The sequence below is a fragment of the Stegostoma tigrinum genome, chromosome 2, assembly GCF_030684315.1.
Source record: "Stegostoma tigrinum isolate sSteTig4 chromosome 2, sSteTig4.hap1, whole genome shotgun sequence".
In the NCBI taxonomy this organism is placed as follows: domain Eukaryota; kingdom Metazoa; phylum Chordata; class Chondrichthyes; order Orectolobiformes; family Stegostomatidae; genus Stegostoma; species Stegostoma tigrinum.
The window spans coordinates 81,564,946-81,581,648 of NC_081355.1; the positions used below are offsets into that span (position 1 = coordinate 81,564,946).

At 42.5% G+C, this 16,703-nt stretch overlaps 1 protein-coding gene across 7 annotated transcripts in view; it reads right to left on the reverse strand.

Moving 5' to 3' along the window:
• LOC125466294 (neurexophilin-1) overlaps window positions 1–14,990 on the reverse strand; it is a 135,034-nt gene extending 120,044 nt beyond the window's left edge. The window contains exons 1-2 of one of the 7 annotated variants that reach the window (XM_048560653.2): window positions 14,976–14,990; window positions 9,880–10,032 (exon numbers count right to left, since the gene is read on the reverse strand). In XM_048560653.2, coding sequence (XP_048416610.1) covers window positions 9,880–9,933 — 54 coding nt within the window. In that variant the 5' untranslated portion in view covers window positions 9,934–10,032; window positions 14,976–14,990. Of the gene's footprint in view, window positions 1–9,879; window positions 10,250–10,373; window positions 10,389–11,776; window positions 11,792–12,554; window positions 12,570–12,882; window positions 13,075–14,247; window positions 14,350–14,975 lie in introns of those variants that run through there. The other 6 variants (XM_048560626.1, XM_048560616.2, XM_048560662.1 and 3 more) reach the window with 6 other exon arrangements.
• Window positions 14,991–16,703: the final 1,713 nt, after the last annotated feature.

Genomic DNA, 16,703 nt, shown 5'->3' on the forward strand with positions numbered 1-16,703 from the left:
CAATCCATCCTAACCTCATAACTCAAGCCCTACAGTCCCAGCAACATCCTGGTAAATCTTTTCTAAACCCTCTCCAATTTAATAATATCCTTCCTATACCAGGACAACCAGAACTTTGTGTGGTCATCATAGGGTCCGTGCCTCAAATCTTTCTTTTCTTCATGTTGCTAACAGCCAGCTTGGGCCTTGTTGTCAACATGATGCCAGGATCACAAATGCATTGTAATGAATGAATGATTTACTGTCACATATATCTAGGAAGACACCACAAAACGTGTTCTGTCGCCAAAATTCAGTGCCATGTTTGAGGTACAAAATAAAAAGAAAGTAATTAAATAGAGTTCATTTTCATTGGCCATGGTCCCAAACACATCTCCAGGACTTATGCAAGGTCTTTGCAGAGTCCTCACTCCAAGCCTACTACAGCCAGGAGTCCTTGCTCAGCCATCAGCTGAGCAAATAGGATCCGGGAAGACACGTAAAAAAAAGTCTTCTCCTCCTCATCTTTTCAGTTGCCATTAGTGACCCAAAATGGTAAAACACCCACATGTCATATTTTGGTAGCCTGTTGCACCCACTGGGGGTCAGTCAGCTCAGTTGGCTGGTTGGTTGGTTTGCAATGTCGAGTGATATCAGCAGCATGGTTTCAATTCCTGCACAATCTGAGGTTACATGGAAGTCTCAGCTTCCGAAGCTGCCACCTCATACCTCACTATATGCAAGATGACCCTCAGATTAAGCCACCAACTGTCTCGCTCGGTTAAGAGAATAGTATAATGGCAATACCCTTATAACCACTAATAGATCTGGAAATATTCTCCATCGATCGTCGTCCGTTCCTTTATCTAACTGTTCTTGTCTCTCACTGAGCTCTATCCTCACCTATTGCTGACTCTTTACACCCTCCCTAACCCTATCTTCTGCATATAAACTGACATTTTCCCAGCTACCATCATGTCTGAGGAATGGTCACGCTAACCGAAACGTTAACTCCGGTTTCTCTCCGCAGATGCTGCCAGACCTGCTGACCTTTTCCAGCAATTTCTGTTTATGAACAAATCTCCCTTGTATTCTACAAACAGACGCTCACAATTTCCCGAGACTTCTTAAAGGCGTGCACCTGAGAAAACAAAACAAAACAATACTGCAGCTAGTATTAATTCGGTTAATAATTCTGTCAAGATTTGAAAGCTGCAGGCCGTACCGTGTGACCGTCCTATACTGCGCAATGTGGAACAATTTATTGTAACAAGATTGTGCCACTAAAGGTGAACAGCACAAATTGAAGGCTGAATCGGTTTTTTTTGCAAGTATTTGATTCTGGCAAAACCCCTTTTATGATAATTTAATTGATGTTACAGGCAACAGCAGTGAAACAGCTTGTCAGAAGAAGATTGCGATGAGAGCAGGGAGTGCAGACCACATGCACCTTTATATTAGAAGATTACAACACCCAACTGGTTTTAGAATGCTAGTCAGCCTTCGCCCTCTCATTAATATTGCAGCTTTCCTAGGTTAGTCATTTCAACCTAGCTCGTGCTTCTTATCTAAAAGTAACTTCCTGTTTAAGAGTCAAGTAAACATCCCGCAGAGCATTGAAGGAACGTGATACTTAATCCATCACGATTTCCGTCCCATCTTATGAGCAGACAAGAGGAAGACCGGTTTCTATTCTTGTAGCCGAATAATAATGGTTTAGACAGGCCCTGGTGGGGCATTGGAACAAACTCAAAAGGTCAACAGAATCCTTTTAAAATTAGGTCAAAAATCGTTATTGGGATTTTGGTGCGCCAAAACCTGGGTGCCGATTTATAGCTGGAGACATTCGGGAGGATTGGCCAAAGAGGTTGCTTTGAATGGGAATTTGAAAAGAGTAGAGAAAGGTAGAGCTGCGAGGAGCTTTCGGTAGAGGATTCCATTTATGAAGACCCGGGCAAGCGAAGGCTTGTGAATGGTGGGCTATGGAAAAGAATATGGATATCAGATTTATCAAGTTCGTGTCCACAGATTCTAAAGCAAAACGATTGTTTATTTAGGATATAACAAGGCATAGAAGTGGATGAATACAGCAGGCCAAGCAGCATCAGAGGAGCAGGAAAGCTTTTTTTTCTGAAGAAGGGTCCAGACGTCAGCTTTTCTGCTCCTCTGATGCTGCTTGGCCTGCTGTGTTCCTCCAGCTCTACACCTTGTTATATCAGATTCTCCAGCATCAGCAGTTGCTACTATCTCCGTAACTTGTTTATTTAGGAAGAGCTTTCCGATCATGACCTGAGCATTTCTCAAAATGCTCCACAATCAGCGGCTTAGTTTCGACGAGAAATTGTTCTTGTTTGTAATTATCCTTATGTAAGAATTATATAGTTTTAATTGTGTCATTTGAAAGTTGTAGGTAGTTTGAAATGGTGTTAAGTAACGTCTTTCCTATTCGCGTCGTAAGATAGCGGATACAACAGAGAAGTGATAGTGGGATGGAACATATCCAGAAAGAATCAGATCGGAAAATGTACTTTGTTAGAACGACGTCGAGTATTATGAAATGTTGCAGTAACACACAGTACGCGGTTCACCCATCAATGTTCTTTTTTTACTCAAAGGAAAATTAACTTTGAATCTTCAGAACCAATAATTTACCGCCACCGTCCCTACAATTACTAGGCCACTATTCCCAAGAAAACCCGCTAACGGTCACTGTCCATAGCGCAATTTCCATCTCCTATTCGTAAATCTGGAGGAAACGTAGACAGCAAGTGTGATGTTAACAGCAAAATTGCACGATGAGAGAAAACTGATTCCTTGTTAAAACGAATCGTGCAACTTACAGAACATTGTGTCGTGTAACTTATAAACTTGTTCGCTTCGGCCGACGCTGGTTAGGTCTGATTTCGGCGTTTAGGCGCAGCCGCTGATTTTGTTTTGCAGCATGGAGATGGACGAAGCGACTCCACAATCCAATGCTTTCGAATACTCATCACAGTCCACTGCGGAGTGATTGTACAGTACTGGCAATACTGAAGTGTTAGCAGCATCCACAGTGGGGAAGAAATCCTTGTGCACATCTTAACAAATGAAATGTTTGCCTAAAGCAATTTCGGTAATTGATTAGGTCAAATCGTTTATAATGTGCGAAAATATTTCAAAGTGCAAATTGCCATCGGCTTGAAAGGCTGTTCTCACGGCTGTTGTATTTCTACAGGGAAATGCAATGTTTTATATTCTTGTCTGTTCATTTTAACAAGCATGTGGCCGAGTTTGTGCCATTATTCCCATTTCTCTGGTGCATCCAGGTCCAGACTGCCATCTGGAGCTGAAGTGGGATGCGCGTTATCATTGTTATACATGCAGCAACTTTCCAAAACATGACGCTCCACCATGAAATGGGTTCAAAAATAATGTCTGATCTGGGAATTTGTTTGCTTTGTTACATCGGTGTGTCTGCATGTTGCCTTTTTGTACTCTGCCGGATTGCCTTGGGCTTTACAAATATGTTCCTGATGGCAGGGCCCGATATGAGCCTATCTCTCACTCTCATTACTTCCTCTGCCTCTGAGTCCCGATAATCGAAATTAAAATACTTGAAGACTTTATCTGTATGTCAAAGCCAATTCGGAGTTGTTTTGTTTGTTACGACGTTGGGCTTATGCTTTTGTTTCCCGGTATAATATAACCTCTCAGTGAAACAAGTGAAAACCATTGTCAGCTGAAATAAGTATAGGCAGATCGCGAAAAAAACGCACAAAGAACACCGTTAACAACATGTACGGACACAGCTCACTTCAAGCAAGTCTGTTCAAATTCAGATTATTTCTTACCCCTCAGAGTGAAATACGCGGAAAACACTATATTGCCGTATTTGTGTTTACACAAAGGGACGTAGCCAGATTAAACTGAAAGGGTGAATATGCGATGTTGTATTATACACAATTCAACAGTTTTAAAAATCAAGATGTTGTGGTTTAACTGACGGCGACCGATTCTGTTTTTTTTAATCACTGCCTTTTTCGTGCGTATTTTTCGGCCTAGATAGTAACATGAGGTTGTGTCTCTACTGACACAATGGTCCCTCTTTCTCACTAACCTCCCTTAGTCCTGGGCTATCAGCTGCTCAGGGGAAAATGTCACACTATATGTAAAGACGACTGCATCTCTGAAAGATGTAATAAATCAGAGAAATTACAAAACGACCATTTCCCTCAATCGTAATTCCAGAAGCGACATCTATCATTTTGTCTCTTCCTGGAAAGGCGCTGTAATTAATATCCATTAAGTAAGCAAGTAACACAAATGCTACAGTGAGGACCCAATCTAATATTTCATTTAAATCAGCGTTAAGTAAGTGAAGCTTTTACATGGCTGAAACTTGTTTGTTCCAACTATCGAACACCTGGCTGTCTTTCTGCATGGTAACTCAAATTCACGGTGCACTTTGTTTATATGTGAATGTGTGATAGCAACTTGCGATGATAAAATGGACCGGAAATCGTGCTAGATTTGGTATCTACTAAATATCATGCTCCGTTGTTTCTCGGGCAGAATATCACTGCTTCAAGCTACAGATGGAGTGATGTGTTTTAACAGAGTCTGATGGCAAATCTTTAATTAACAAAAAGCAAAAGTGGAATTGAGTATAGATCTTATCAACGCTTGAATTATCCACAGCCCGTTTTACTGCTCTACATTGTCATCTAGCACCTAGCAAATAGCTAAATTCTAAAATGCAAACTAACAACCGATTTTTTTCCCTGAATGTTGCGTTTATTGTGTTACCAGCAAAAGACTCCTGACAAATCTCTTAAAAATATTCATTCCGTAACATTATATTAATTTGGATTCGTGTGGTCTATTTATTATTTGGTTCTGTTTTCTTTTCTACAACTCCTTTATTTTTTGCTAATTAACTTCGAAGAGGTTTTCATTTTTTTTCTTCAAACCGTTTATCTGTCTTCAGTCTAATTGTATCAGATATCCATGAAGTGGTTTGTGACAGAGCAAGTAGAAGAAATCGCTAATAATATTCATCTTGGGAGCACTTTCATTAAATGTAATGCATTCGACTTTCAAGTTACATTGAATGACACCCTGACAACACAGCACTTTGCAGCTAACGGAAAGCCATGGCGTTTACTTCACTTCAGTGTCACTTTGGTAAAATCCAACTCATCGACAAGACAGTGTCCGATTTGTAAAATTTCTTCAACTGTGCGCGCAGAACACCTTGGAGACTGTTTCAGTTTAGCTTACACAAGACTCAGTGTTAGCGGCCAGAATAAGCTAATAATATACATTGGAATGCTCTGCTTTCTGCATGCCAATTGCTGCCACAGCCGGAGTTGGGAATGCCAAGACCATTTTGTTTGGAAAGACTCGACAGCGACTTCGGTAAAACAGAATGGCTTCCAATATTCCGGCTCGCGTTCACCAGAAACGAAACCGTCTCCGTAACTGTGAAACGCGCAAATTAACCCCAGAAAAATGCCGAGTTTAGCACATTGTAATGAACGCCAGAGGTTTGGATTTCTTGGTTGCACGTGAACCAATCCCCTATGTTTGAGCAAGGGTGTCTACCCCGGAAATCCAAACGATGCTGTTTCAGAAGGAAAGTTGTACACAATTTTTTTTGTAGCAACTTAAGTCGTTCCGTTAACGCCATTTCTGTTCTAAGGCAACCACAAATATGTAACTCCTGCAACGCAGCCACGCGCACTTACAGCCGATATTTCAGCTATCTTACAACAAATGTGCAGAAATCCGTCGGAGTGAAGGCACTCCATAACTTGTTATATATTGGCCATCAATCATCAAACCAAGCTACCTGAATTTCAAGAGAAGTAAAGACACCTCACTATTGTTAGTGTGAATATCCCCTACCTATTAAATAAGCCAGTGAAAGGAATGCAGATACGATTGTAAACATTGGAGGACAACGAGCAGTAATGCGCGCACATACTCCCTCCCACATATGTACAGTCCTCGTCCGAGTAAGACACCGCGAATATATTTATACTAAAGTCGTCAATATATTATATAGGTTTCTCCATTATTAATAACACTACTTTAGGATATTTTTCCAGTTAAGGTTGAAGTTCAGATTTGGTTCATCCGTCAAATAGTTTTGCAGCTCCTGAGCCCGAGAAACATTGCACAGCGCCAACCACTGGTCAAACGATCACGAATTGCTTGTTAGCCCGGGTTCACTGTCAAAACCAAATGAAAAGGCCATGGACCAAGCCATTCCACCTTCCGAAAAATACGTACCCGTGGAGGAAACGGTTTCAATATCCAAGTAATGAAAAACTTGCTAGTTTCAGAATCTCTCAACGATACGAATTAATAAGATAATATTGTATAATATTGACGTTATGTTCATTCTAAATATTCAATTACCTCACTAAATCAACAGTGACATATCCAATCGACTACCGATGCAACTGTTTATAAAAGTCTAAAGGACATTAATCGAAGTAAACGTCTTACCCACCCTACGATCTCCGTCCTTAAGTAATCTCAACGATGGCTATTGGTCACTTTGAAAAGGCGGTTTGCAGTTATGTGTATGTATTTTGACAATAATCCCGTCAGGAAACGCTTCAGTGATTTGTCATAAATGTAAGCGAATACATGCTTATTATAGGAATGTGATATTAATGCTTGGTGACGAAGCCATCAAAATTAGTGAAAATTTGGAAAATATCCGCCAAGGCAGCTTTGGCATTTACCCTAGTGTACTTAAATGGGGTTCACAGCAACAAACACAAAGCCAACAGCGTTAATACATGCGTGATATATGAAAAATGTGGGCAATGATACGAAATAAAAATATTTCACTTGTCCGTTTTAGCATAACTATTGGTACTCAGGCCTTGCCCTGATCTGCACAAAACCGAAAAATACTTTCGGATAGAAACGGCTTGCTATTTTTTGTGCATTCCCTCAATTATTTTATCAATATATGCTATGTCTTCCCTCTCTTGCGGTGCGAAGGAAATCCTTTGCACACCCAGCATCCCAGCTTGACTCTTTCTGAAGGAATGGCTCTGAGCGTCTGTCCATTCCGCCAGCTCGGCGTATGCCATATGTTTGAGTCATCTCCCAGCTGATTGTCTTCATCTCTTTATAAAACAGCTGCCCATGGTTTCATGATTTCATTCTCTTGCCCAAAGGCTTCGATCTATCCGGTGTTTGGCTTGGGTCCAGGAATTGTATTTTTCAAAGCCTGCAAATAGCTTATAAAACGGATTTCTCGTCATGGGATTCAGGGCAGATCGAAGTTGAGTTCGGAGACCAAAGAGCTGGAGTGGGGGCGGATGGGGAGGGGGATTGTTGGCGTAGGTCAGATCTGCTTTCTTGGAAAAAGAAACAACTTGTCCTTTTCAGAATAATGGCTCTCCAATTTCCATTTTCTTCTATTGTCAAGAATTGTGTTTTCTCTTAGTACACGATACGAGCTATAGATTCATATCTCTCTATTGCTGTTCTCCTGAATCTGACATTGTACAGATTTTAATCCAATAAAGGTAAAGGGACTGTGAAAAGTTGGCTTTACATTCTCTATCTACAGGTAACACTCCTTCAGTCACAGTACAGGAATATTATGCGGACATTGTCAAGTGGCGTCTTTAAGTTTACAATAGTTAAAACTTGAAGGATAAAACATTATTTCTCAGATACTCCTGTTTCTCAATAAACATCAGTGTGCCTAAATGCAGCAGTAATTTGCCTTGGAGAGTAAAATAAGCTCAGCTCTATTCAATAGACATGTTCTAATGCATTATCTACTGCATACAACCAGGTTATCGTATCTGCTGTCCTCTTGTAACATTCATCCAAGATTAGCCAATTATGGACTGGCTCTGGGATCCATGTGTTGAAAGATTTGCCATTTATTTTCGTCTATTGTTGTTCAGTAAATAGAGACCTATAATATTCCAACTCCCTTTCTTCATTTAAACATTGAATTGCTTTATTGGGGTATTTCACAACATTATATAAGCTTATTAGACGTTAAAACTACCATGTCTATACAATACTGTACACGTACTTAGCTTGTAATTCATTGGAAACTTAATTTCACTGGAGTAAACTCAATAAAAATTAGACTGACAAATTTTTTACTTGAGCAAATTTGCACCAAGAAAGTATTACAACAAATGAAATCTGTAACCAGGCGTTAATTCAAACAATATCACTTGTAGATTGGAAGATCCCAATTCATAATTTCGAGGAAATAACTGCAGGTGACTGAAAATTGTACCACATCAAAACAAGCATTGCGGCAATAGAAGGAAGCGTGGACTGCAACCCCAACATATGCGTGGGATTTAAGGTGTTAGGAAGTAACCACAGCTATTTGCCAATAAAGAATTTATTTTTTTCCTAAGAGTTGTTTTAAACGGCAGTAGGTGACTTTAGTAAATTTGATGTTTAATTTTTCACCGTTGATAACAAGAGGAAGAAAAGGCCTCATGCTGCATTCCACAAGTTAACCATCAAGTGCTTTATTTTTAATGTTTTCTAATCAATCAAACTTAGCTAACTAAATCTAGCAATAAAGTATAAGACGCGCAACTGCAGTGTGAAACATACGTATCCGACGGAGATAATGTTCGGTTATTTCTTCTGAGCTTTACATTGGTCCTTTTCTGCTTATTTCATTAAATACACTTTCCTTAATCACTGTATCTCTTTATCAGTTTTTATCGCCTCTTTTCTATATCGGTTATTGTGTCATTTTCCTGTGGTTTTTCCCATGTTATTTTATTTTTCTACTCGTTTCAACTATTTAAGGAACATCTCAGTTAAATTTAATCCGCAGTCCTACCTGAACAATCGTTATCGAGGCACTGAAAATAACTCGAGACTACAAGTGACTCAGAGTTATCAACACAAATTTCAACCTCAATATCTCACAGCACCACATGCCGACTAAGGTAGATGAAGAATTATAAAGGACATGTATGTACCCATTGTGCTGACAGAGGCACTTGGTCCCCGGTAATAAAAGAGATGCATTGCTCACACGAAATTGTGCAGTTAAGGGTGTTCTTGAAAAACACATTCCGTGATCTACAGCACTCTCTGTCGGCTCTGAGTTGTAACTACAACCAGGGCTATCTTATCTCCATTATATTAAGCTACTCCACAGAGACTACTAGTATGTGTCTATGACTTGGGCATTCTTCGTTAAGACAAGTTTGGTAATTTTTAACCGTAAATGACCTTAAAAGAACCGCAAATACCTTGCATCACAAAATTTTCAAAAAGTATTGTTGCTATCATGATTGTTTTTGCGACGACGTCAGGCATCTCCTGGTGCCTACTGTATTGAGCAAAAGTAAATATCATGTGTTTTAGAGGTGAAACTGAAGGGACAGAACACACACTAATGTTAACATAGAAGAAACCAACAATTACTTTCGCTTATCGATCCTACATGTTGTTCCCCGATCTGCAGCATGTGTAATTCTGAGTGGGGTTTCTTTATTTCAGGTTTGCTGGCAGTTATACATTTGCCAATTAATGCACTGTCAATATTCTCTCTGAGTCTCCAGTCAGATCATACTTTATCACGTTGCAATCAAAATTCGCTAAATTGGAATGCATTTATTGTAATGCCTAGGTACTGCAATAAGAACTTCACAAGCTTCCCGTAATGTACAATCCTATTCCGCCACCGATTGGTATACATCGGGATATTTAGTGTAAATACTAAGACTACTGGATTTGAAACTGTTCAAATCAACCACATACAGGGAAAGGTTATCAGAAACACTCCGTGATTGATTCTTCCAGGTCCGGATAAAAACCTTCATATAGGCGTAGAGCCCATTGCCCGCTTTAGCTTTTTGCTTTAAATATTGCATTTAAAAGCGTCCGTAAACTTACCAAATAAAGACTGCTCTGAAGGAGAAGGACAGCGTACCAATAAACAGCCTGCATTCTCCCCTTTTAAACTTCCTCTGCTTTCCGCTTGCTTCTTAGCATAGATCCACCTTGTATTCGCCTGAGCAAAGAGGGATCTTTCACGAGCCTGTACATCTAAACAAAAATGAAATTATGGACCCCATGACCACTAAACAAGGTTACTTCAGTTAAAAAAAATACGATTAAATGCGAATTAATCCAGCAAAACAGTGAAGCAATCTCATAATTCAGTGCCTGCCAAGTTTCAATTCAGGGACGATTAAATCTGATCATTGGTGATCAGTCCCTCTGCCGCCGCCTCAACTCGGTTCCAAACGCCAATCGAGCCCGGGCTGGCAGCACTCGAGCACGTCACCGCCCGTGACATCGGCAGCGGGCTGCCTATCAGAGGCTTGCAGCACCCACCCACCCACCGCCACCCAACCCCCAACACACACACACACACACACAAACACCGACCACCACCACCACCAGCCAGTCCCTATCTTCATCTCAAACCCCAGCCCCAGGGACGGCGAAGGACGCCAGCCCCAGGCACAGAACCCAGTCACAGTCACGGACCCCACTCACAGTCAGACCCCACTCACAGTCAGACCCTAATCACAGTCACAGACCCCACTCACAGTCAGACCCCACTCACAATCAGACCCCACTCAGACACCAATCAGAGTCAGACCCCAGTCACAGTCACAGACCCCACTCACAGTCACGGACCCCACTCACAGTCAGACCCCACTCACAATCAGACCCCACTCACAGTCAGACCCTAATCACAGTCACAGACCCCACTCACAGTCACAGACCCCACTCACAGTCACGGACCCCACTCACAGTCACAGACCCCACTCACAATCAGACCCCACTCAGACACCAATCAGAGTCAGACCCCAGTCACAGTCACAGACCCCACTCACAGTCAGACCCCAGTCACAGTCACAGACCCCACTCACAGTCAGACCCCACTCACAGTCAGACCCTAATCACAGTCACAGACCCCACTCACAGTCACAGACCCCACTCACAGTCAGACCCCACTCACAGTCAGACCCTAATCACAGTCACAGACCCCACTCACAGTCACAGACCCCACTCACAGTCACAGGCCCCACTCACAGTCAGACCCCACTCACAGTCAGACCCTAATCACAGTCACAGACCCCACTCACAGTCAGACCCCACTCACAGTCAGACCCTAATCACAGTCACAGACCCCACTCACAGTCACAGACCCCACTCACAGTCAGACCCCACTCACAGTCAGATCCCAGTCACAGACACCAATCACAGTCAGACCCCAGTCACAGTCACAGACCCCACTCACAGTCAGACCCTAATCACAGTCACAGACCCCACTCACAGTCAGACCTGTCACAAACCCCATTCACAGTTACAGACCCCAATCACAAACCCCAGCCCCAGGCACACACCCCAGCCCGGGTCACAGTCAAAAACCCCCAGCTCCAATCACAATCTCAGACCTCAATCTCGGTCACAGACCCCCATCCCAGTAAAGGAACTCAGGCCCAGTCGCAGCAACGGACCCCAGCCCCAGGTCTAGTCCCAGGCCCCGCCCCAACCACAGGCCCCAGTCCAGGTCGGCGACACCCACATACTTTGGCCTCAGGCACAGCTATACACCCCAGTCTCAGAGAGAGCCCCCAGCATCTTCCCCCAGCCCCAACCCACACTCGCCCTAAGCGCCTCCCGCCCCCGCACCCCACTTGCCAAAACAGGGTGGGTCAGCCCCGACCGACCCGCGGTGTGGGGAGAGGGGGCGCTGTAAGAGACCGAAAAACTAAGAGCAGATATACAACGTTACATGCCCCTCCATTAGGCGAGCTTTTAAACTACTGTTTACTTTTCAAACGTGAGGCAGCGAGCTAAACGCTTGCCTTGAGGTATGCAATACCCCTCAGTTCACTGAGGCAGTATAAACCATCGCTACTAGAAGCAGGTGCCTGTAAAGTATGGCTGGTTGAAGAAAGTGAGTCGACACTGGACAGTGTTGCTCACAGCATCTATTCGGTTCCAGCACACGAATTAATTTCTTATAAAGTCACAATCTGGTTAGTGATAACAATGGCAGAGATTCATAGAAGAACAAGGGTCCCATCCTTCCCCAATTCTGCAGCTATTGATTGTAATTGTTCGATTGGGTAGGATTTTATCTGTTGCTTTGCAATGTTGACATATTTTCTACTGCTAATCACAGTGTTATTATTTCTGCTGACTGAACAGGATTATTTTCATCTCATCAAGACCTTACAAACTGCATTGCCTTTGTTCCAATGTTTATGTATTTCACATAGATATTTGAACTACTCCGTGACATTATTTTGAACTATCGTGAATACATTTTGCATTTTTTTCCCGCTATGATTATTATTTTGTTTAGATATCATTAGACGAACATCAGATTTTAAGCCTGCTTATTATTTTTACTGTCCTGACTTTGAAATACCACTCACATTGTTTACACAATCAACCTCCCTTTGAATTAATGTCATCGTTATTAATAAGGTATAATTAGTGAAGTCATGTCAGATGGATAATAATACCTCACTGCTCCACTCGAACTGTGGTAATGATGGGAGGTGTAGCCAATCCCTTTCGGTACATTGGGCTGCATGTATTACCTGCTTATTGTTCCGTCTCAGCACTAGGTGCGGAGAGCTATTCTGGTTTCCTTTAAGGAAGAAACATGATTACGCTCCCATTTAAGCCTTTGAGCATTCGGTGTGCAGGCGGAGGGAGAGCTTCCAAGCAAACCGCTGTGTTGCACACCTTTCCAAGGTCCATGGCTCGGGAATCTCATCATTAAGGGATTGTGTGTCACCCCCCAGCACATTCCACCTATTTCCCCCACCACCCCCACTCCACCTATCCACACACATAGCCCTCACACACACACACACACACACACACATAGAGGGAGAGGGGTTAATTTTGTTATGGCTCACGCACCAGGAACCTCCGATTGCCCCGATTGCACAGCGGAACTCCCGGGAGCGCCAGAGTCCCTGTGCAGGGAAGGTTCACAGTTGCAAAACTCAAAGCATGAACAGCAGCAAGGAGGCAGGTTTGATTGAGTTAACTAAACAGGAAAGCGTTAGGTCTGAATTCGTTGCCTTGTTCAGATTCCTTTCGCATTAAATGAGGGTCATACTGTGAATGAGAGGCATGACGCAAGCACAAGACAAGCCCTTCACTGATATGCCTGTACATTTGGGAGCGAGCTGGGGGAGGGGGGCTCCCAGTCAGGATCCGTCTTCCTTTAGATCCCCGTGCAGCCAAACGACTCCCTCAAGAGGAGAACTTCCAAAGCAGACCGGCAAATATTATAAAGAACTGGTGGAAGCAGTCGACACAAAACAGGCAGTTCACTTGAAGTTCTGTTTAGGAAGTTAGAAATCGTCAGAGGAATATTTACCCAGGAAATATTTCCGACTTTTTCAGGGAGGCTGAATCAGGGGACAATAGGGACTAACAGTAAGGGGCAGGACAGGGAAACGATTCACAAAGCCACAATCTTGTGCCCGTTTCTGTGTTGACCCGGACTCTGCTACAAATTTGCTAAATAGACCTGAAAGTGCCCATGAGTCCTTTTACTCTGATAGGAGCTTGAGGGGTTACGAGGCTGGAATCATTCCAGGGCGCCTATCTCTGAGATGCCTGAAGATACATATGACAGCAGTTTGGGACCCGTTTCTTTCTCAAATGATACGTTTAAATATATTGGCACCAAGCGATTCCCCAGGCGATCTCTGAAAACAAAAATCCTGTCACTTTCTGCCATCGCGAAGCTTCCTGGCGAAGTAAGGTTTGGAAAGAGAGTGAGAAACATATCAAATCACAGGAAGCGCCTTGCGAGCCTCGAGAGATCAGTAATAATGGAGAAGGTGATGGGAAAAGGATTCCGTCACTTTTATCACATGTATAACACGAATCGTCAACTTCTACCCTTCGCGTCTACAAACCACGTCCCAGCAGAAGCAGTGCCTATTATTCATGGTAGCCGAATTCGTGTTAGATCCAATTTCATCCCGCCACAAGTAAAACAATATCATTTCATTGATATAATTGCATATTAGTCAACACATAGGTGGCTGGTCTCAATGTTCCTGGGCTATGTACACTGCAATAGCTGCTGAACGGACTATGTTCCTGCTGCATGTAACTCCTGCCTCAAGATATCTTCGCTTGTTTCCCATCGACCTCCGTAATCTGAAGGACAAGCCGGAGGGGCAGATTGGCCTCCTTGGTCCACCTTCCTATGTATTGCTGCTCACTTACACTCATAAACATGACACGTTCATGGCTCAGGCTCACCTCCTTGCTAATTGTGACCCGAACCTGTGACTTCCAGAATTTCGCATTATTTCAGTGATTTCGTCCAACTGTGCTCCTCTTTAGGCTGAGGCTGCCAAATGCATCCCAGTCCCAATCTGTTCTAGTCACAGACGGCAAATATGTACCTGTCCGACATCATCTGCACCACACAAACACATTTTAGGACAAGTTTACACACACACGTCACTGTACTTTGTAAAGCTGACCGAATTAATATTTGTGCCAATTAACATAAAATGGCCATTCTTGAAATACAGGAATCCCAGTTGAGGCAACCTAGCAGCTAGCGTTTTGCTGATTTGTCACAGTCGGCATCGGCGACTGCTCGCACTTTAGAGTTCATTAACCATTTCAGCAGTCTCAAGCCGTGCGTTTCATTGGCAAGTTATTAACAGTCTTACAGCGCCTCCGTGTGGCTATAGAATGTAAAACAATCAGAACAGAAGGGCAGCTGTGAATTGTCTTAAAACGTATATAGGAACGTAAGAATAGTAGATAAAAAAGGTCGCAAAAGGCAGCAGCAGCAACATCCAAAATTATCTAATAAAAAAATTAAAAGGGAGGAATGCTGCTAAAAGTTTTACTCTTACATTTGTCATGACAAACATCAGAATGTCCAATTTCAAATGATCACAACGTAAACGACAGGAGAACAGCCTGATGATTGGCTGGCAATTCAAACCTTATTGCTCAAAATGCTGACTCACTTATTTCCTCTTGCCACAAGGACCCCTTCTCTACAGATAAAAGGAACCTGTTTAGCCCTTTCGCCTTTTTTCAAATTGCTTACAAGCTTAGGCAGCCTACAATTCCCAATTGTTGTTTCCATAGCTTTGCCTTGGCCAATCAGAGTTGATTTGCCAACCTGCTTTTCCTCATTTCCAATATTATGACAGTTCCTTCAATTCCAAAATTGACTGCAAAACACATGGTGAAATTTGCTACAGAAATATAAATTATTCATTTCTTAAATAATATGTAAACGGGAATTGCTGTTCATGTATCATTTGTATTTCATGCTTCACTGTTATTTTTAGTTTCACACTTTCATAGATAATGACAATTTGCATGCATATGTTTTTACTTCATACTGCACCCTACGTATATGATCTGTACAAATATTGGAGACAGTATGAAGAGAAATTTGAACTTCCAGTTATTAGCTGAAATGGTGTTCAAGTTTTCACATGTTAAAATAACCTTTATTGTATCAACAATTAAAAACAAAACATTATTAGATTCAAAGATAATGGGAACTGCAGACGCTGGAGAATTCCAAGATAATAAAATGTGAGGCTGGATGAACACAGCAGGCCAAGCAGCATCTCAGGAGCACAAAAGCTGACGTTTCGGGCCTAGACCCTTCGTCTATTTTAGCTAGATGAACCTTCCAGTCTTACTCCCAGTCTTCTTTCACAATCCTAACTTTCAAACCAGGCACATTCCTTGTGGTAAATGATTAAGTCATCAATTTGTCTGCCTAATATGCAGACTTGGCCAACATCTGTTTTATGTTCTCCCCCTCCCAGTTGGCTGTTGATCATCCAAGATCAAAACTGCAACTCCCTTGCACCTGTGATATTTCTGGGTTTATGACGAACCTGTAACCTGATCTCAAAATGTTCTCCGTCATCTCCTCTTCGATAGTAGCAAGATATCATTGACTGAAGTCTTCCAGGCAGTGACGGAGACTGCATGTCTGCCATCCATCCACTACCCAGTCACCATTTAGACTGGAGCCTTTGCACACACCTGTGCTATATTCAGCAGGGATGTAATGACAGGCAGAGTTGGGCAGTCTGCAACATAATTCCAGCTAGAGCATATTCCCTTTTTCCTTCATGCTCTGAAGACACACGCATTAATAGTTTTAAATAGAGTTGATTCCTCTTACATTGCACAGCCTCCCTTCACCAACAGTACACACACCTGTCTTCACTTCAAAAATGCTCATCCTTTGAAAATTATCAACCCTATCCCTCAACCACAAACAATCTTTTCTCCTTTACCTTAATAATGCTCATTGCCACACCCACCATAATACTTAGACCATTACCTTCAAATGTTCATCCTCGTCACCACCAACAAAGCTTGCAATCATTTACGACATGATCACACTCTTACTCCCCAACAGTCCTCACTCCGCCTCATCACCACACTCCCCAAAAATGCTGACACATTCAATCTTAACAGGAGGCAAGTATTCTAGAAGGTGAGTCGGGAAAGGAGAATGAAAGATGGAGTAAGGATTGGCAAGTGAGAGAGTGGACATTGTTGGGAGGCTGGCCTAATGAGGAGGGTACATAAGTGAGTCAGGACAAAGTTTGAGGATGAAAGTGTTGGGGGATTGCTGAACAGTGTTGAAAAGGGATGTCCATTGTTGTGTCATTGCACTTACAGCTGATTTATTTAAAGTTGCACTCCTGAGCAGACTT